Source organism: Cheilinus undulatus, linkage group 15 (assembly GCF_018320785.1).
Source record: "Cheilinus undulatus linkage group 15, ASM1832078v1, whole genome shotgun sequence".
NCBI lineage: Eukaryota > Metazoa > Chordata > Actinopteri > Labriformes > Labridae > Cheilinus > Cheilinus undulatus.
The window spans coordinates 42,965,609-42,986,092 of record NC_054879.1 but is presented as its reverse complement, the minus strand read 5'-3'; the positions used below and the strand labels follow the sequence as shown (position 1 = coordinate 42,986,092).

At 39.8% G+C, this 20,484-nt stretch overlaps 1 protein-coding gene across 4 annotated transcripts in view; it reads right to left on the bottom strand.

Annotated features, from left to right (window-relative positions):
• The window catches only part of ppp1r9ala (protein phosphatase 1 regulatory subunit 9A-like A), a 32,416-nt gene extending 12,155 nt beyond the window's left edge, over positions 1 to 20,261 (bottom strand). For all 4 annotated transcript variants that reach the window (XM_041807009.1, XM_041807011.1, XM_041807010.1 and 1 more), the window contains exons 1-9: positions 20,110 to 20,261; positions 17,533 to 19,581; positions 5,051 to 5,183; positions 4,753 to 4,873; positions 2,896 to 3,000; positions 2,459 to 2,594; positions 1,473 to 1,631; positions 1,285 to 1,338; positions 818 to 1,047 (exon numbers count right to left, since the gene is read on the bottom strand). In XM_041807009.1, coding sequence (XP_041662943.1) covers positions 818 to 1,047; positions 1,285 to 1,338; positions 1,473 to 1,631; positions 2,459 to 2,594; positions 2,896 to 3,000; positions 4,753 to 4,873; positions 5,051 to 5,183; positions 17,533 to 19,413 — 2,819 coding nt within the window. In that variant the 5' untranslated portion in view covers positions 19,414 to 19,581; positions 20,110 to 20,261. The remainder of the gene's footprint in view (positions 1 to 817; positions 1,048 to 1,284; positions 1,339 to 1,472; positions 1,632 to 2,458; positions 2,595 to 2,895; positions 3,001 to 4,752; positions 4,874 to 5,050; positions 5,184 to 17,532; positions 19,582 to 20,109) is intronic.
• Between the last annotated feature and the right edge of the window lie 223 nt (positions 20,262 to 20,484).

Below are 20,484 nucleotides of genomic sequence, written 5' to 3'. Positions count from 1 at the left end.
CACGAATAAAAAAGTATATCCTTATGTGGCCTAGTGGTTTTTGGCCAGCCCATGTATGCGTACGGCCTGGGTTCAAATCCAGACTGAGGCCCTTTACCGCATGTCTCTACCCCACTCTCGTCCCTTTTTCCAACTCTATCCACTGTCTTCCTCTATCAAATAAAGGCACAAAAATGCCCAAAATAAATCTTAAAAAAAAGATATCCTAAGCACAGTGTAAGGGGATTTTGAGAGACTTTACTCTCATCATTCAGAATGATTGTTAACCCATAGTTTATTCTGAGGTTCACATTACTGTCAAAACAACATTTCAGACACAGTTTACAGAGATTGAAAAAAAAAAATTCATTGTTTTTCTGCATATATAGAAACAAAATCATTGTTTCTTGGACAGGCTTTCAATTGTTGATGTTTAATACTTTGGACACCACAAAGAAACTTTCTTTTAGGCCTTTGTATTGGGGGCAGCAGAAACCTCAGAGATCAGCATCTCAAAACCTCAGTAAATAAAACCAGAATAAATGACTAGGGGTATGGGACATTTGTATTTGGGTAAGCTTAGTCTTTGGCTCCTTGCTTGTAGTTTTTACCAATAAAATGGCTACCAAACACAACAAGCATAGTTCACATCATTTGAAATCACTCTCTCACGTACTTGGACTTGACAATATAATATTATGTTGACTGATAACTGAATAAGTGGAATAAATACTTTTTTAACAGCATTTTTATTCAAAATAAAACTGCCTTGATTAAACCAGTAAATCCAAAAGAACTCTGCAACAGAGAAGCTTTTTGTAACTTGAGAAAAACTTACTTCTGTTGGTAGTCCTTGAGCATTTTCTTTGCTTTGTTGTACTTCTTGTCCAGGGTCTCATGCTGGGCCTGCACCTCACTTAATTGTTCATTCACACTCTTGCACAGAGTCTGGGCCTCCAGCCAGTAACTCTCCAACTTCAGGATTTTTTCGTTGCTATCCTCTATCTTTTGCTCGAGTGCAGACTCCCTGGCTTCCCACAGGGATCTGTCTTCCTCAGAAGCTCTTAGCTGCAGAGAGAAGGTGACATTACTTGGTACTCTTAAACTGAATTTGTTTAGGTCAGCAATCAACGTTAACTTTAATGTTAACAGAACTATAAAGCTCATTTGATTTAATTCTCAAAATTTCACATAAATGTAGGCATTTAGTTTATCTAACATTTAATTTAGTTCTATTATGAGCGGATATTTCTGACATCATGAAAAAAAAAATCAGAAGAAAATGTGATTTCAGTTTCATCATACCTTTTCCTTTAGTTGACTTATTTCTGCTGTGGCAATGCCATGTTTGAGCTGCAGCTATGAAGAAAAAAGGCAAATTTAAGTTTGGCAAAATCTTTTAATTGGTGAAATTTAGATTTAGTGGTCTAAACAGAAAATTAAATGCTCTGATTTCTATTTTCTTCACACAGGAGTCAGAGTATAGGTGATACCTCTTTGAACTTGAAGGCCATCTGAGAGCTGTCCATGTTGCTTGGCATAAACAAAGCCTCTGAATCAGGCAGCTCAAACACTTCTACGTTCCGACCTGGAGAGAAATTGGAGCACAGAATCCTCTCATCTGCCCCGTCCTCCTCTTCATAGCGCTCCTCCTAAAATATGGCATCACACATGGCATCATGCAGTGCAAACAACAGCACACCCCTACAAGGCTTAGAGCATGATCAGCATGTTTCAACAACACTCCCAGGAGTACTGATCCCGACAGTCTGGGGGAAACATTATAATCAGTACATCATAATCAAACAGTGATGGTCAGTTTGACTGACTGCAGCATGTCCCGGACATTACGGTAAACATTATTCTCAGTGAACGACACCACAATCACACCTTTCATGCTGACAGTTACCACTTCCTCATTTTCAGTTCAGCCACATTCCTTTTTCTGCTCCAGTAAATCCCACATATGTGCTCTCTGCCCAGTCTCAATTCTGTAAAACCAGGGGCTTGTGGCTGGCTGCCTGAACTTCAGAACGCAAACATTTCACAACTCTTGCAGACAAGCAGCAGTTGAAAGAACACCTTCGACACAGCAGAAGAATTGTGACACATGGCTTACTCACAGCCAGCTGCACCCTGCTCCTGGTTAAGCTGAGTGGGATTCAAACTAGGTGTGGCAAAGGGGGTAATGCTATGTTCATATCATGTCAGAGTTATCGTAATTGTGAGTCTCTGACTTGTAAAGAGCATTCACAGAAACATTCAAGGTATAATCATGGATGCCTCACATCAGCCATAGTCTGTTGTTTTAATCCTCACGAGTGATTTTGCACTCATACAACCTCCACAATGACATACTCAAAAATGGCTAATTTGAGATCTTATCATAATTATTGACTACTACCCAACAAGACATGAACACAGCATGAGCCTGAGCAGTGACTGGGCTTTCCAGTGACTTCCTGCATAGATGACTCACCTCCTCTGTTGAGTGTTCATAGGGGTCATCCAGGTGTTGTTGTTGTTGTTGCTGACTCTTCTCCTGCTCTAGTGTTTCACTTATGAGGCGAGCTACCTCACTCTGTGTCCCTGGCTTCTCCCGTCCAATCAGGAACCTGTTTTTAGGATGCAGTGTGTAAAAGAGAGGTATACTGAAACATTTTACAGGTTTCCTGTGTCATGAGGTTTGGACTTGTTCCCATTATGAGTAGGTGAATAATTACCCTATTGTAAAGCATTGACATGCAACAATACTTCCCATTACCTAATCCATACAAAGGAAAATAAATCAATTTGTCAGTCTCAAAGTCTAATGTTACCAGTGATTTTTAAATAGGACAACAGTGATTGATTTGTTCTCTAACAAGGTATGTCCAAGATGGTTGTTCTAATTTGGACTAAACAGACTGAGCTGACCTCACTGTGCCTTTGGTGTTCTTCAGGACTGTAGCTGCAAACAGTTGGGTAACGCCCACCAGACTGATACCATCCACCTCTACTATCTGGTCATTCACCTGTATGCTGGAGATGCAGAAGACAGAAATTACAAAAAGACATCCTAAAAATACAGTGGAGTAACACATCCTCGCCAAGGAAAAAATACAGTATCCTCCATTCAGCTGGTGATGAAATAAATCTGGAAAAAAATGCTTGGGAAACAGAAGTAGAGGACTATTTTCTTAAGCTTCCTTGGGAAGTTATAAATAAATCCAGTTGTTTGTGTCTTGTGTGTCACTGAGCCCTCAGGGGATGAGTAATTCCTCGAGTGTGACATTAAGACTTGTTGTGGTTGTGCAGTCTACAGAGAATGTGTGCTGTATTTCCGGTTTTATACAAACATTGTAGGCGTTGCTTATATACAGTACCTAGAAAAAGTATTCACCACCTTGGGTGTTTTACATTTTTATTGATTTTATAAATCACTCATGATCAATAGAATTTGACTTTTTTGACTAAAAAGCTACAGAAATACTCTTTAATGTCAAGGTGAAAACAGACTTCCACAAAGTAATGTCAATTAACAAAATATGTAGGCTAATATTAAATCAACACCTGCTTAAATATTCACCCCCTTTAAAGTGACTGACCTATCTGACTGCCAATGGGTGCCAGTAGCCTCACAATTAGTGAAATGGGGATCACCTGAGTGCAGTGAATGTGTCTCAAGTGACTGCAGTATAGACAACTGTGTCTGAAAGGTCCAGTCACTGGTTAATCAGTATTCCTAGCTACCATTACACCATGAAGACAAAAGAAAACCCCAAGCAACTCAGAGAAAAGGTTATTGAAAAGTATAAGATAGGAGATGTATACAATAAAAAATTCCAAGGCACTGAACAGCCCCTAGGATTCAGTTAAATCCGTCATCAAGAAGTGGAGGATTATAGCACATGTGTAAATCTGCCTAGATCAGGCCTTCCTCACAAACTAAGTGACTGTGCAAGAAGGAGACTAGTGAGAGAGGCCACCAAGACATCTATGACTACTCTGAAGGAGTTACAAGCTTCGGCAGCTGAGATGGGAGTGATTCTGCATACAACAACTGTTGCCTGGGTTCTTCACCAGTCAAAGCTTTATGGGAGAGTGGCAAAGCCAATGTTGAAGAAAACTCATTTTAATCTTGACTAGAGTTCACCAAAAAGGCATGGGAGAGAAGAAAGTTCTTTGGTCTGATGAAACCAAAATGGTGCTTTTTGGCCATCAGACAAGATGCTTTGTTAGCCAAACACTTTACATCATCACAAACACACAATCTGTGCTGTAAAGCACAGTGGTGGCAGCATCATGCTGTGGGGATGCTGCAAAATGAATGTAACAAAATATAGGAAAATTTTGGAGGGCAATCTTATTCAGTATGCAAGAAAAAATGGCTTGGGCAAAGATTTATTGGGCTTGAGAGGGCTTAAGTGTTGCAAAGAAGAATAGAGTAAAATTGCAGTGTCCACATGTGCAAGCCTGTTTGAGACCTATCCACTCAGACTCAGTGCTGTCACAACAGTGACAGTCTTTCAGTGCTAAATACTAATTTGAAGGGGGTGCATGTTAATGTAGTCACTTATGTTACATTAAAAATGTTTTCCCTTTGACAAGAGTTTTTTTGGCCTTATTTTGGTCAAAAAAGTGGAAAATATATTGACCACAATTGATTTATAAAATCAATAAAAGGGTAAACATCCATGGGGGGTGAATACTTCTTATAGGCACTGTATATATATTTTGAACTAAAATGTGATTTGAATTTGCTTTTTCTAAAAAGTCAGCGCTTCAACTTACCGTCCATCACTCTCAGCCGCTCCTCCCTCTGTTATGGTTTTCACAAAAATGCCAAGCTTCTCCAAACCCTGGTCGGCTCCCACTCCCATTCCTATGATGCTGATGCCAAGTCCATTGTCTCCTGTTACAGAGCAAATATGGATGCTTTGATAAATGGAGAAATGCATAAAAATAGGTGGTGGCTTTTAAATGTATTTCACAGCCCTCTAACATGCAAACAAAAAAACATAAGGAAGTCCATTTTTGTTAGAATCTTTAGGAAGTGTACGCAGATACATTTAAATAATGCTAAACTGACCTTTCTCAATCTCCACAGGGAACACGTCCATCTTCTCCACTCTCTTCTCCAGCTCATACTCTGCAGATGCTGCAACTGGGTCCACATCATCGTTACGCCGATCATATTCTTCATTGGAGAAAGTACTGAAGACCTGCATCAGTAAAATATTAAAAGTGCATCACATTAACACACAACCTTTTGTGTCTTTACCAGGTATTAAAAGGGGGTGAAGAAGGTTTCTATAAAACAATTCTCCATTTGAGAGAATTACATCTAAAAGGTTGAGTTACTCTCATATTTAGGGCAGCTGCTCCTGGAATTAAGGTGCCAGCAGAACTAGGCTGTGGCCAGTACTCTCAGTTTAGTGTCAGAGGAAATGAGCCCAAAAGTTCTCAGAACAACTGTAAAGGCAGCAGGCTCCCTTCTTTTTGCATGAAAAATTAATTTTACTTGATGTACATCAAGTGTCAACAACACCGTGCAGACGATGCATGCATGCATACTCTTACTACTCTCAACCAAGTTTTAAGAAGTTGTGAACTCTGCAGGCAGGCCGAGCATAAACACTGGATGTGTCTCAGGGCCTGTTGTCTGGTTGGAATTATAAAGCTAATACACACTGTGCGGCAGAACATGAGCAGCGTGGAAAGTAGGGCACAGCTGGGAAGAGCTAAGCAGTGGATGAAGCAAAGATCAATGCTCAGAGGCAACTGGTGTTGTCATTATCACTATAAAAAACCAACAAAATAAAGAACAATACAAAGAAAAACTAATCCCTTAACCTTCAGTCAATGAGCCTGACCCTGTATTCAACTCCAGCTTTGAGGGACAATATGCACAACAAATCTCTGCTATTTACCTTGGATACCACTGATAACAGGCAGAACTGGTATTTGTAATCCACTCCTGGAGTCACGCAAATATGAGCATACCAGTTCTCAAAATGGATAAAAATGTCCACCTGTTGTCACTCAGTTATTCCATTATATTAGTTGAGAGTCCATCTGGGGATCACAGCAGAAAAAAAATGTTTCTCAGAGCCCAAGGTGACAAATTCACAGGCCTCAAATTCCTCTTAAAACAGGTGACCAAAAATATGAAACTTATCATAAAAGAATAACAGGGTTAGAGGAGCTGAAAGTTAAGTGATACCCCTTGAATTTTTGCCTTAGACAAATACTTATTGTTCACCAAAATACCTCATAATCTTGATGGAGTTACTGTTATTTTAACACTGACTTAACATTAAGTAAGCTGAGGCCATAAAATCAAACATATACACAATTTACACAATCCTATTGCTACAGTGTAATTGCTCCCAATGGATTTCTTAGGCATAAAGTAATTTACTAGGATCTACCTGGATGCCTACTAAGATGTTCAGTATTTCATTTCCATAAATGCATATGTAGAATAAAGTATGACTTTGTCTGTGCTTTAAATGGACAGACTTAAAACTTACAACTTTAACGATATTTAATGTTTAATGATAACCAAATAAAAAATGACCCGTTTTAGGATTGTAGGACATGATAAAACCTTGGGATGAGGAAGCATGATGTAATAAAGTAAATATCTCAACTCTAGATATAAGAGCCTGGGGTTTGGATCCTACAGTGTGTCAGGACTTGATGAACCAACAATCACTCTCTCCCTCTGTCTCTTCACTTTGTAGCTTTTGGACAAAGCCCAAACAGTGCAGATAGCAGGGTTGCCAGAAACACTAAACTCTGCTCAATTTTTCCAAGTAAATTATTGCAACTAATTCTGTTTTACAGGCTGCTGATTTTCACTCACATAATAAGTACAACCCCACTTTGTTATCTAAGAAGCAGGATATACAGTACAAGCACAGTTTTGTTTTTCTGGCACACATCTGTCTCACGCAGCCTCCCAACTCAAATGAAAGAAGATTACAAATTTGACTGTGGACACAACTGCAGCACTGTGGTACAGGCAGGAATGCTGTTCACAGGGATTTAACCCAAGCCAGTACTTCTCCTTCCTCTTACACTCATTTAAATTTATTTTCATACTTTTATAAGCATGATCCAAGCATTGCACTTTTTCACAAGTTAGAACTTGTATTTTTTAAATAAATGAACAGAACACTGGAGAGTTTCACTTTTTAAAACAAACAAGCATGAGGGCATTTTGTCCTGCTTGACATGCATCTTATAACCACCTCTGAAAGTCTCTGTACAAGCTTAAAAAGAATGTCAAAGATTACAACTTTAAAATTTTAATAAAGAAGCATGTGAGTTAAAAGACTACGGTTGAATGTAGGCTAATAGAAAATAGGCATCCCCACTGCATCCTCGGCCTCAGCAGTATCTGAGCCGCTCCTACCATTCAGAAAGCCCCCCCCCCCAAAATCTCCCATGTCTGACTTGCTGTTGCCATGGACTCCCAGGCCTTTTTCGAACAATGTTCTGTTCTGTGCTGAAACCTAATCACTCAAGCACTGTTTTTTTTGTGAAAAAGACAGAAATCAATCTCTTTATAAGCCTCTCTCTCACACAGACAAGCTTTTACACAGCTCACTTTTATCACTGTCTCCAGCTATCAGACCAAATAGCCATTCTTTCATGGTTCAGCACATGCCTAGGCTAAGATCAGCCAAACCCCAAAACAGTAAACTGTTGATTAGACAGACTGACTCCAACAACACAGAGGGACAAAAGCAGTATCTTGAACTTAATATATCTGACATTTCATTCTAATCCACTTCTCCTCTCCTTATTTACACTGACAGACACTGAGGTAGCGATGTGGGTAGGTAGACGTCTTTGCTATCTTCACGTGATCACATTCTCCCAAACCCCAGCTCCCAGCAGTATGTGTGGGCCTTTCATCTATCTTCAACCACTACAGCGGTCTGTCTGGGTACATGCGCTCACACGCACAGATGTACATATGCCCACACCCAAAACTAAACCCCTATTTTCCCTCATCCCCCTCCCCACAACAGAATACCAATGTGGGAAATGAGTCAGCAGCTGTGAGGAAAAGCAAACCAGAGAAATCTCTTGCCAGTGCAAAATGTGAGCTGACCACTGGATTGGGGAGATTGTAATGTAAGTAGGCCTACAAAAAGACAACAAATCCAAACACACAGTGAGAGCGAGCTGGGGCAGGGGTAGGTGCCTGCCGCAGATCATAGAAGGCATGGGGCCCAGTTTTTAGATCCTGTGTAAACATACAGAGAGAAAGACCAAAATATATATCTTGTGCTTTGTACATGTCTTTGGAATTATTAACACTTTGTTCAGCAGACACTGATTGACTGTCACAGAGACTCCATTGTTTATGTTTTAGGTGTTAACATATGACCTAACACAGGAAGAGGTGGAGTCGAACAGAAGCAGAGTGTGATCATGGAATCAGATTTCAAAAAGAGTGCAAACATAAACAGGTTAAACAGGTTTGTATATAGATGGCCCATAAAAAAGCTACTTTTGTCATATGAAGGCTGCTGAACGCTTGAACACATTTAGTGTTATCTTTCAGAGAAAATACACAGCACCTGTTAATGTGTTTATCTGTTATCACACAGTGAAACTGTTCAAAGCAATCACAATCAGCCTGAGATTTATCCCATCCTGAGCAGTTTAATGAACAGCACTGAGCTGCATGCATTAGTATTCTGCCATGTTCTGTTGGATAGTCACTCACTCAGCCAGGTGGCTGTGGTGAACTTGGATCCTACAAGGGAGGGCCTGTCTGCTGGTTGGATGAGGGTGGAGACTTGTCAGACACATTCCTCTGGCCAACAGAAGACCCATCTCAAAAAGGAAATGGAAAGCATAACACTTTGGGATGGGGTGGCTTCAGAGGCCAGAGTCCAAATTTAGAGTATATTTCTATTGTTTCTCTCCAGTCACATAAAAAACAGACAAAAAAGGATTCTGTCTGGCTGTAATTAGTCTAAACAAGTACAGCACCTGAAGATTTTACAGAATAGTTACTTTGCAGTGGGCATTTCAGTTACACAAATAATGTAACAGCACTTTTAGATACATTTCACCAAATTACAACAATTACAGTGACATAATTTCATCTGCTTACCATTTAATTTCAAAAGATCTGCCTACATGCTGCTGTGGAAAAATCTAGTCCTAAATCAAGAAAACTTAAAAATAAATTGCATTTGTTACTGTTGTTTGGATTTTCCTCATACTGATACCAAACATTTCTTAAAATTCCTTTGCAATTCTCATTATCATGCATTTTAATGAAAAACAAACAAACTCAGTAACTCGAAGGCAAATCACATAAGTCATAATATTACTGACAATCTATAACTTTCCACTATGACCGTTGTGCTTTCATATGTCTGTCATAATTTCACTAGTTCTTGAATTGTTTACAAGTACGGTAACAATGTGGCACTTATTTTCATGTATTCTATACCCTACAGCTACTAATTTGGCCATTTCTGGTTATTTGATTAATCTATGTACTAGAGCTGAATGATTTGGGAAAAAAATCTAATTGTGATCTAATCAGTTTTATAAAACTAGCATACAGCACTCCCTACTGAAATTAAGAGAAGCATATTTAGCAAGAAGACTTATGATAAAAAACTTACAAAAAGAAAAAAAAAAAAAAAAAAAAAATCAAAATGACTTTATATTTGCAGTCAGAGTAGGACACAGAACTTATTTCACTACTGGTATTTCTTACCAACAGCATTGCCTGTTGCTTTTGCTCACTAAAATCTCACCTCTAACATCTTCAAACTCAAAGACAGTGTTGCAGATTAGACTTTTTTTATAGCAGCATCTTCTTGTCTAAGACACCTTAGAAATGTAAGTTAAGTTCTTAGAGAAATGTCTAAATGTCTTGTGTGAAATAACATTAGATTAAAGTGTGTTTTATTCCGTTATTCTAACTTGTAATGTCTCTGTAGTCTGTCAGTGCAGCCATCTGTCTGTGATACGCACTCCAGAGCAAACTTCATCTTTTGTATTTAAGCTTGGTATACCCATATTACATGCCAAAGTCTGTGACTTGCATAGCCAAGAAGCCCAATTCCACTCTATACGAACGCACCAAGTCTTTTTTCAAGGAGCTGCTGCCAGCACACGTCGAACTGAGCAGAACAGATCGGCTCAAACAGGAAGACAGACACAGAAACACAAGGAATATCTGGTTAATTTCAAAATAAAACACAAAATAAAAACCACTAATCACATATCCCAACATTTTGTAAACATTATGTCAAAACAGGAAGCAAATTAAAAAGAAGTCGTCCTTGGACAGTTATTGTACACTGTTAATGTTGGTGCATTCTGAAATTGTTCTTCTCTTGCTGCAAGTAACCTGACTTATTCTTGTATGTCAAACATTATCATTCTCTTACATTTGACTCAGCAGGTAAAGTTGAATGCTGTAGCATACAAAAAGCTCATATGGACAAATTAAAAACACTAATGTTTGCTACCAAAATAAAAGCCTCACTGCCTAAAACAACTGGGATGTTTTATGAGATAAAGCAGTGAAACGCACATCAACATGCCTAAAAATGCAATTCAGCATACAGAACAGGTTATATGTAAAATACCTGGTTTGCAATGAAACAGCGATTTGCATGGAGAGAGTATCTCACCCGCCTGTCCTTGTATACGTAATTAACTGTGATCAACATGGAGTGATCATTTTCAAATTGCAGACAGTGAAATATTTCTTTAACTTGAACTGTGTCAGAATAGCGGTTTAATTCATGCTCTACATATAGCTAATAGTCTACAAAAATCCTTTTCGTGTTTTTGCATGCTTTTTGTTAATCAATATGAGACATAAAAGTTATCATCCAGATATAATAATAGCTACTATTGATATCAAATTTGCAATATGAGCCAAAATATTTGCAATAAAAAAAATTTCCAAATTTTACATCCCTAGTTTATATATAGCAAATTGCTCAGACCTAATGGAAAGCACTGCTGATTTGTCACTATATTTACAGAAAATGACTGAAAACAGTAAGAAGAAGAGCTCTGGCTGAGATTTTATTCAAGTATTCATGCAATCATTTTTTTCAAAGAACCTGAATACCAAAACAGTACTTCATAAAAATCAAAGTATTGATACGCCGATCCTTACCAAAGAGTTCACAACACAGAGGAGCACTATAAACACAATTTTCTAATCTAGCATTAAAAAAATCATTTGTCATTATGGCTGGTAGAGTAAAAAAATTTCATTTCATTATTATCAAACACAGAATGATGAATACCTTCATCTAATTGCAGTTCACCTTATAAACCAGTATCACACATGCATAATTTTCTCCAAATGTTGCCAGGTTATCGTCGTCATGAACAGCAAGCTTAATTAAATTTTCATGTAACATTTTAATGGAGTAAGAGTCTTACTTCTGATTATCCCATTTTATTTATAAAATTCAGAGAAATGTTTGAACCAAAAGGAAATTAAGTCATGATTCCCAAAGATTTCCACTATCAATAAAAATAACAAAGCCATTGGCTGTCAGAATGTGCATCAGGGTATCAATACTTCATAACAGTCTAGGAATATTGCTGCAAATTAAATTCTACTACCTACACTACCTTGAGCCCAAATGATGACCAATTGATGATCATTTGATGATCCTTGAAAGTTTCTGGAAAGGATGTGTGAGGATGTGCATGCGTCAAGCTTCAGTAACAGAGTGTTCAGTGTAATTATCTACAGAGCAAGTATGCTTGAAATTAGTTCACTTGTCCAACAACTGCTGGTGGTTTTTCCTGCGACTCTGTGGGGGATGGGCAAAGCAGCAGGTGCAGATCCTGGTTCAAGACATTTTCTGTTAGTTATAGTCAACTGGTTTTTGACTCTTGCAGTACCTGATTTTTTTCAAGGGGTGTGGGGGTTGTTGCTTGTGTGTGCGATCTAATGATAATACTTCAATGTTTTATAAAGTTTTGAGATGTTTCAAGCAGGTCTGTACTGATTTGCTTGTGGACAAGGTTTACAATGACACCTAACACATCAAATCCAAACAATGCATGATGCAGAGAATGTATCAGCACTACTACAACACATACACAGGGAGAACAGGAAAAAAAACGCTCTAGTTCATCCATTGCAGATAAGTAAAACCACACTTAAATGGTCAGCAAATATCCAAGGCTGACCAGAAATATAAACTACATGGTTGAGCCAGTGGGGCCACCAGGATTTCATTTAATAATACACACAACAACCATCCCAATGTATGTAGGACACTTTTATCTTCTAGGTTCCCATGCACATATATGATTAACGTGACTGAGTGAGCAAAGAGACAGCAATTTAGAGTCTGCACACTGAAATAACCCATACAACACAATTTCTCAGATTAGCCAAAAACAGTAAGACAACTGGTCTCAAACAACTGCCAGCTAAACACTGGACGCAATGTGCCCCAGTATTATATACCATTAAAACTCTGAAGTAAAAGTTGGGATGGAATTATTTAGATGATAAAATGTATAAACAGTGCATACAGGATTACAGCTAGCACCACCTCCGAGGTGAGCAAGGCTTGTAGTGATAGTTAAATTTGAAGGGGGAAACAATAAAAAAAAATTATAAAAATGTAACTGTAACTAGACTATCAGACAGTCGCCTCAGGTACTGCCTGCAAACCTGCAAGAATGCATGTGGGGGCTTTGTTAATTGATGCAGAATCTTCCTGCACTACAACTGCCACACTTGTGGGAATTTAATATTTTGTGTGAGATTCTGCAATCCTGTGCCAAAACATGGGCCCTGTCTTGTTCCAAGTGTCTCACATATCTACTCTGAAATGTCCCCAAGTAGATGACATACCTGAGGCAGGGAACATCTGACATTCAATTACTCTTGGCTTTTTGCCAAACATAGGGGTTAAGATGGAAGTGAAATCCAGTAGAGCCAACATCTCCAACTGCTCAACACAAGTGATCTAAAGTTTACCACTTCCTCTGGATAAAGACAAGCCCAGACACACAATTCTACTTTAACAGGACTGTTTTTTATTTGCAGTTATAAAGGAAACAACCCTCCTCAGAAAGACCAAAGATATAATTTGAAGCAGTGGTGCAATATTTATACTGTGCTCATACAGCCAGAGGGTATTGCAAACTTAAACACTGACACAGCAGCAATGGGAGTGCAGCATCTCAACAGCTCACTAAAGTGTGACTCTGTGGTAAACTGAAGAATCTTCTCACAAAACATAGAGTGTGGCACAGGCCCTGATTGAAGAACATTAAACATTTGCTCAAGAATACAACACAAAAAATCAACAGTATACATTTATTCCTTATAAACTTCCCAAACTGGACCAAAGACACTCTCTTTTAGGAGTTAAACTCTTGTGTACCAATCCTGACAGAAACCGTCTTTCAACCCTGATAAGAGCGATACATGTTGAAACTAGACATCTGTGGAAATTCACAAAAGAACCTTTCTTCCACACAGGACACCTCCTCTATCAAACAGACTCAGGTTACGTAGGGACGTAATCCTGTTTAGAGCCGGAAGCACAAAGCACTTCCTCTCTCACAGTATGCTACATTCAAGTGTGCTTCATTCCAGTACCAGTTTTGACTAGTGGACTGTGGAGACTGATGCAGTGCTAGCGGGAGGCCTTTGTTAGCCAGACCACAGGTAGAAAGATTGGCTGAGTGACATTTGTGTGACTTAATTGGCTAATGCACATACCTCGTAACCTGGACCCCATGGTTTAATCTCAGTGCATGTCATTGTTTGGACAAATCTTTCTGTGGTCTTTCCAACCTGCCTATTGCATGCAACCAGTCATGCAATCACATGAAACGCTAATTGAAAACTTAAAAGAGAACTCGCGCATTAATGGACTTGCTGCTAATTTGCTCTGCACATTGCTGTCAGGAATCTTTGAACAATGTAAAACTTCAGTTTTGAGTTCAACTGTACCCCTAATTCTTAACACCCAAATAATTTTACAAGGATATTTCAGGCTATTTTTATACATTTACTGATATTACAATGAAGAGAAATGGATATTACCAGCAGAAGAGATGGGAGAAATAAATGTGACAAATAGGTCAGACTCAAACAGCGTCCAAAACACAGGACACATGCCTTAAACACCAAGGTTATTCAGCACCCCATAAATTCTCCTTATTTTCAAGTTAATTAAAATTATGAATGTAAACATTTCGCTAGCAAAAAGGCTTAAAAATATACATCTTAGTTTTAATACTTCTACAGGAAAATCTGTCCAACTGTGTAAACCAAATGGTTCTGAAAAGAATCCTACAAATGAGTTCAAAGGCAATAGATTAATAATCTGGTTATATAAGAGATATAAAATGAAAAATATAACAATAAAATGTTCATTTCCATACTTAATATGCATACTATATCCACAATTATCCACAATCCACATCTATTTAAAGAACATGAAAAAAAAACTTAGGACACTGAAAGTGTGCTTCTTTTAGGCCAGGAGTTGTAAAATTATACTAGCAGTTGTTATGACAAGTGTGAAGTGCTATCAAGAGGACACAGTCTAGCATACTGTTGTGAACTACAAAGCTGTGTTGATCTCTGACTGTCACTGCTCCACTGAGCAGGGGAGGCTCACTGTTGTTATTGTCCTCTGCTCCAGGTCAGCTTCTGGTCCCCTCTCCCAGGACCCCCTGCCAGGATAACTGGGATAGAGGGGGGTCCACACCCAGAGATAACAGTGCATTTTATGGCCTGGATAAACAGTGAGCTGTTCACAAGCTTTCTGGAATGAGAATGGAATTGGAATGATTTCTTCCTCTAGATTTAACTAAATGTTGTGTAGATGTGATAATGGTGGAACATTTATGGTAGAAGATCACCTCTAGTTCCACCACACCCTTTATACACCTACTGGCAATGATTACACCAGATGTTGGGCAATACCAAAAGGGATTACACCACCTGGGCAAACTATTTACAAGGGGAAAAACAAAGTATAACAGAAGTATAGAGTGCATGTAATGGCCATCACAATGAGGGATGAGTATCGAAACCCGGTATCAAAATAGTACCAGTACCAACTCATCCCATATCTACTGTGCCAAATTAAAAAACAGATTTCGGTGATTCATTTTAGTAACTCGTCACCACAATGCAACCCGTCATCCAAACAAAAAGCACGTATTTTAGGCGAAGAAGTTAAACACCTGTTAAACTTATATTTTCTATTGGCTGTTTATTTCTGAATTAGGTTTCTTCTGCTGCCAACTCACAAAATTCTTTTTTCTCTCTTAAAAGTACCAATTCAGGCACTTTTTAGGCACCAGCACCTTTTAAAAAATAGCGATTTAGCTCAGGTATTGGAAAAACCCCAAATGATACCAAGCCCTAATAACAACACATGACTTCAGTAACTATTTCTACAAGAACTGGAGTTTAATGATGTAATTCCAGGTAATTTAAATGGCATTTTCTGATAGAGTTCTCTGCTAAATCTGTAAAGGTTCAACAGAGGATGAAATAAAGATCAATTGTATACCACCCCGATCCCAAAAAGTTGAAGTGCTATGTTTAATGTAAAAAAACAGAATGCAATGATGTCCAGATCTTATAAACCCATGTTTCACCCTTTCATGGAAAAAAACTGGCTTATTTTGAATTTGATAGCAGCAACACGGCTCATAAAGTAGTGACAGGCAAAAGGTGGGAAAAGAAGGCGATGCTAATGAAAAACAGCTGGAGGAGAATTTAGGAACTAATATGGTTAATTGGCAGCAGTTTAGTAACATGACTGGGTATAAATAGAGTATTTCCACAAATGCATGTTAAAGCTAAATCACACAGAGAAGAAGCCATGTAAGTACACGATCCAGAAACACTACTATCTCCTATAGGCCAAGGCTCATTAAAATTAACTGAAGCAAATTGGAAAACTGTTCTGTGGTCAGATAAAAAAATTGAAATTCTTTATGGAAACCACAGACATCATATCAGGTTTACTATAGAGGAGAGGGACCATCCAGCTTGTTATCAGTGCACTCTTCAAAAGCCTGCATCTCTGGTGGTATGGGGTTGCATTGGTGCCTATGGCGTGGACAACTTACACATCTGGAAAGGCACTATCAATACTGAAAAGTAAAAAGAGGTTTAAGAACAACAAATGAGTTCATCCAGACAATGTTTCTTTCAAGGAAGGCCTTGCATATTTCAGTAAGACAATGCTAAACCCCATACCACATCTATCACAACAGCATGGCTTGGCAGAGGAGTTTGGGTGCTGAACTGGCCTACCTGCAGTCCAGACTTTTCACCAAGAGAAAACATTTGGCACAACATAAAATAAAAGTCAGGCAAAGAAGACCCAGGACTGTTGAGCAGCCAGAATCCCACATCAGACGGGACAGCATTCCTCTCCCAAAACCTGCAGCTGGTCTCCTCACTTCTCACCCATTTACAGACTGTTGTTAAAAGAAGAGGGGATGCTATACAGTGGTAAACCTGCCCCTACTTTTTTGAGATGTGTTGCCACCATCAAATTGAAAAAGAGCTAATATTTTTGAAATAGGAAAATGTCTCAGTTTCAAAAATATGATGTGTTTATGTTCTACTGTGCATAAAATATGAGTTTATGAGATTTGCAAATTATTGCATTCTGTTTCTTATTACATTTTACACAGTGCCTCAGCTTTGAGGAATTTGGGTTGCATTATGCGGATATATTGGCATCATACACAGACAAACAGAAATATCCTCAGCTTCCATCCTCAAGAAGCAAGTATTAGACCTCTACACAGTAAATACCAACAATATAAGATAATCCAAAGTACAGAAGTTTCAAAACCCTACAAAACTGAAGTATAGCAAATATGAGCAACCAGCAGTGACAAAATAACTCAGCAATAGTCTAGATCATAGTTGAATAAAAGGCCTGTATTCCTCATATCCTTGCAAAAGAGAAGTAAAAAGTCCCTTACGAGTGGGATCCTTGAGTCATGGACAGATAGGAACCACTCTAGGTGATTTAAAAAAAAAGTACCCATGCAATGCAGTGACTCAGGGGTGCCCATGCTTTTTTCTGTAAAGTCTTAAGTTACACACATCTATGTGTCACTGCTGCCCTTGTTCAGCTGCGGTCCTGCTTCCACAAACTCTTAAGCAATGACAACAATCATCAATCTTTCCAAAGATATCACAGGAAATGCTGTCCGTTCTTATCCCCAAACTTCTCCCGTCCTTGCACGGTTTAGGCCAAAAGAAATTAGTTTGTTTAACAACCTACTTCCCTAATGAGACTTTAGAAAATATGACAAGCTTATCTAATGGCAGTGCAGCTGCTGTGACATCAGCATGCCTGACAAAAGCATTAATTCTCAGCCACCACAAATTTGTGGCATGTCTGCTGGGAACCACCTGGGTCAGACACAGTTGCTGAGTCAGTGAGACAGTGGTTTATAATAATAGTGCTGTGCAATACAATTTAAGTGCTAGATTTAACCAAGAATAGTTCAGATGTAAACAACACCAAAAATGCTTACCTGAATGGGGTCTGTGGAGAACTTGATTTTCCTCTTAGCGGGTGGATCTTCTTCATCTGACAGACCAGGGGCTTCATAATGGTCATCACATACTCCATCTTCCTCCTCTTCTTCATTCTCCTCCTCATCTTCTTCCCTGAGGACCTGCTCTACATCTCTGTCATCTACAAATGCTGCGTTCTCTATACCGTACACCACTGGTGAGACTCTATTCGGAATGCCCTGGTCCACCTGCTCCTCCAGCTCATTCTCCTCCTCTGCTACCTCCTCATCTTCTTCACAATTAGCATCACCATCTTGACTCACAAATGAGATCTCCTCTTTCATCCCCAATTGATCATTGTCCTCCAAGATTCTTCCTTCACCCACAGTTTCTGCTATCCTTTGTGTCTCTTTTGCTACATCTCTAGTTAAGACTTGATGAACTTGGTGGCAATTCTGTTTTTCAGTTGGAGAGGTTTTTAGGTCATCTGGCTGATCTGTGGGGCTTTTGGCCTTCCTCTCTTCAAACACACTGTCTTCAACATTCTCATCTTCACTCTCTGATGACTCATTCTGTACCACTACTAGCTCGGCCCGCACCATACCCACCCCCCTGGAGTCCAGAGAGGAGGTCTGACTGGGAGGTTTGTCCCTAGTGGAACTTTGTATTACGCTGTCACTTGTCATGGCCTTTTCAGAGTATTTAGACCTGTTGGTGTTTTGAACCCCACCAACTGATGCTGGAGGCTGCTTCACATCCCTTGGGGGCATACTGTCTGGTTTGCCTTCATCCCCACCAACAGATGTCCTAAATCCATCACCAGATGATGATGAGCGTTTGTACCCGTGGCTAACTGGGGTTGTTTGCTCTGGTGTGAGGGGTTTCCGAGTGGCATCTGTTGTTGGAGAAACAGATTTGTATGCTGCATTGGTAGCTGGGAATGTAGGTTTGAGCCCAATGGTGGACCCCAAAGTTGTTGGTTTGAGACAAGTTGGTGATGTGTTTTTCTTAGTGGCATCTGTCACAGGCATAGAGTTAGTGGCTTCTTTCACAGGCGGTTTGTGCAAGCCTTCCTTTGTTGGAGACGTAGGCAGTAGGTGTTCAGTGGTACTTTGCTGCTTAGCAGACACAGTTCCTCCTTTCACAGAGGCTTTGTTCACGTCTTCCGAATCATTCTCAGCCATATAATTCTCTAACCTTTTGGACATGGGTCCTGCATTTAATGACACTCTAGATGCATGCTTTTTCTCGCCATCTGTGTTCCCATCTACTTGACATTCAACTGCTGAAGTAGGAGTCTGGTCTGTTTTTATAGTGGTCTCAGAGGATCCTGATACTCTCCTTGTGTTTTTCCCCTCATCAGAAGCACTTCCAAGGGACAATCGGTTTACTACTCTGTTTGGTGACTGCTTTTCTGCTGCAGGCTGCTCTTTGATGCCCCTTTCAAAGAGTTTTCTGGTCACAGAAAACTTTTCCGCCAAAGCCACTTTGTCAATCTCAACATCCTCCCCCTTGGGTGTTTTATCTAAATTGTGTGATTCTGGGCTTGCAGGACTGTTGAAGTTAACTCTGTGAGTGTTGACTGGAAACTGCACCTTTGTTGGTGACACAGGGGTTGCATCAGACTTTACAGTTACTTTCCCTTCTTGGCTTTCTTGTTGTTGGCCATCCATCTGTAGGAAAATGTTCTTGATCTTGTTCACTCTAGTCCCAAAGGGCCTCCCCCTTGAGTCCTCCCTGGTGTCACTGGAACCATTTGCATATGATTTGGCAGAGCCATCGGATTTTGGCCCATCAAAGGAGCACTTAATGGCGTGAAAGTCAGACTTATATGCATTTCTGTGAGGGGACGCGCTCCTCAGGGTCCTGTCGCCTCCTTTGCTTTCCGCTTTGATCATTTTTGCTTGATAATGACTGTAGCCCAATTAGAAAAAGTTGGGTTTGGAAAGACGCTTGCTTCAGGCTGATAAAATATTTTCAGTCAACTTTATGAAAGTGGTGCCATGGGTCCGGCGGCGTTTCTTTGGAGCACTTCTGTCTCAACTTCACACTCACAACGGCGTCATCTAAAGAGAAAAAGGGACAGTAGTATCTGTTAGTACAGAGACCGGATACCATTATCTCACTATGCCTAACATACGTCAATTTAAGTTACACAAATATGTCCGTCTACATGCAAATCACAGTATGGCAGCAAAAGTCATTTTCGTACCTGAAGAACGTGAGTCTAACGTCAACTGTAAACAACTTTAACGTTAACGTTAGCATGCACAGCCGTTGGTATGGAATTCGATGAGTGTCTGACTCATGCGCTAGCAAACGTTTAACCAGACTAGTTAAGCATGAAAGTAACTCAAATGAGCTTTTTACACTACTTCGGTCGATTAAAGAGTCAGTTTAATTAACAACGCCACATATTGTGAAAAAATGCGCATTAAAGTTAAACTTATAGCGCTAAAACTTCAATACAACTCGAACGTTACTGCCTGTTTGAACAATTCATTGTGGCATTTCAAGTACGAGCCGTTGAAAATGTGGACTCCCACTCCGCACACAACACCACATGAAAGCAGAAAACTTTGTTAGACTCTCACCTTTCTTTGCTTTATCGTGTAAGGCACCAAAATATCGCCCTCGACGCCCCGGTTCTACAGTATCAAACTTGCCCCTTCGTCTTTGCTCACCGCCATCATTCCCCGCTCCAGCAGCAGCGTTGTCCTGCCTCCTCCTTGCACTTCCAGACCTGTCGCGGGCTGCGCGCGCACACACAACAGGCGCTCTCTCTGCCGCGCGCCGCCACCAACGAGAACAGAGAAAGAGAGAGAGAATCGGGAGCGCGCGCACATTCCAGGACTGTAACCCACCACTCCACTTCACTCCTCCTCCTATTCCCTTTTTCTCCCCAGCGCAGCGCAGACATACACGAGGAGTTGTAGGAAAAAGGCGTGGGAAAGAGCTCACTGTACAGT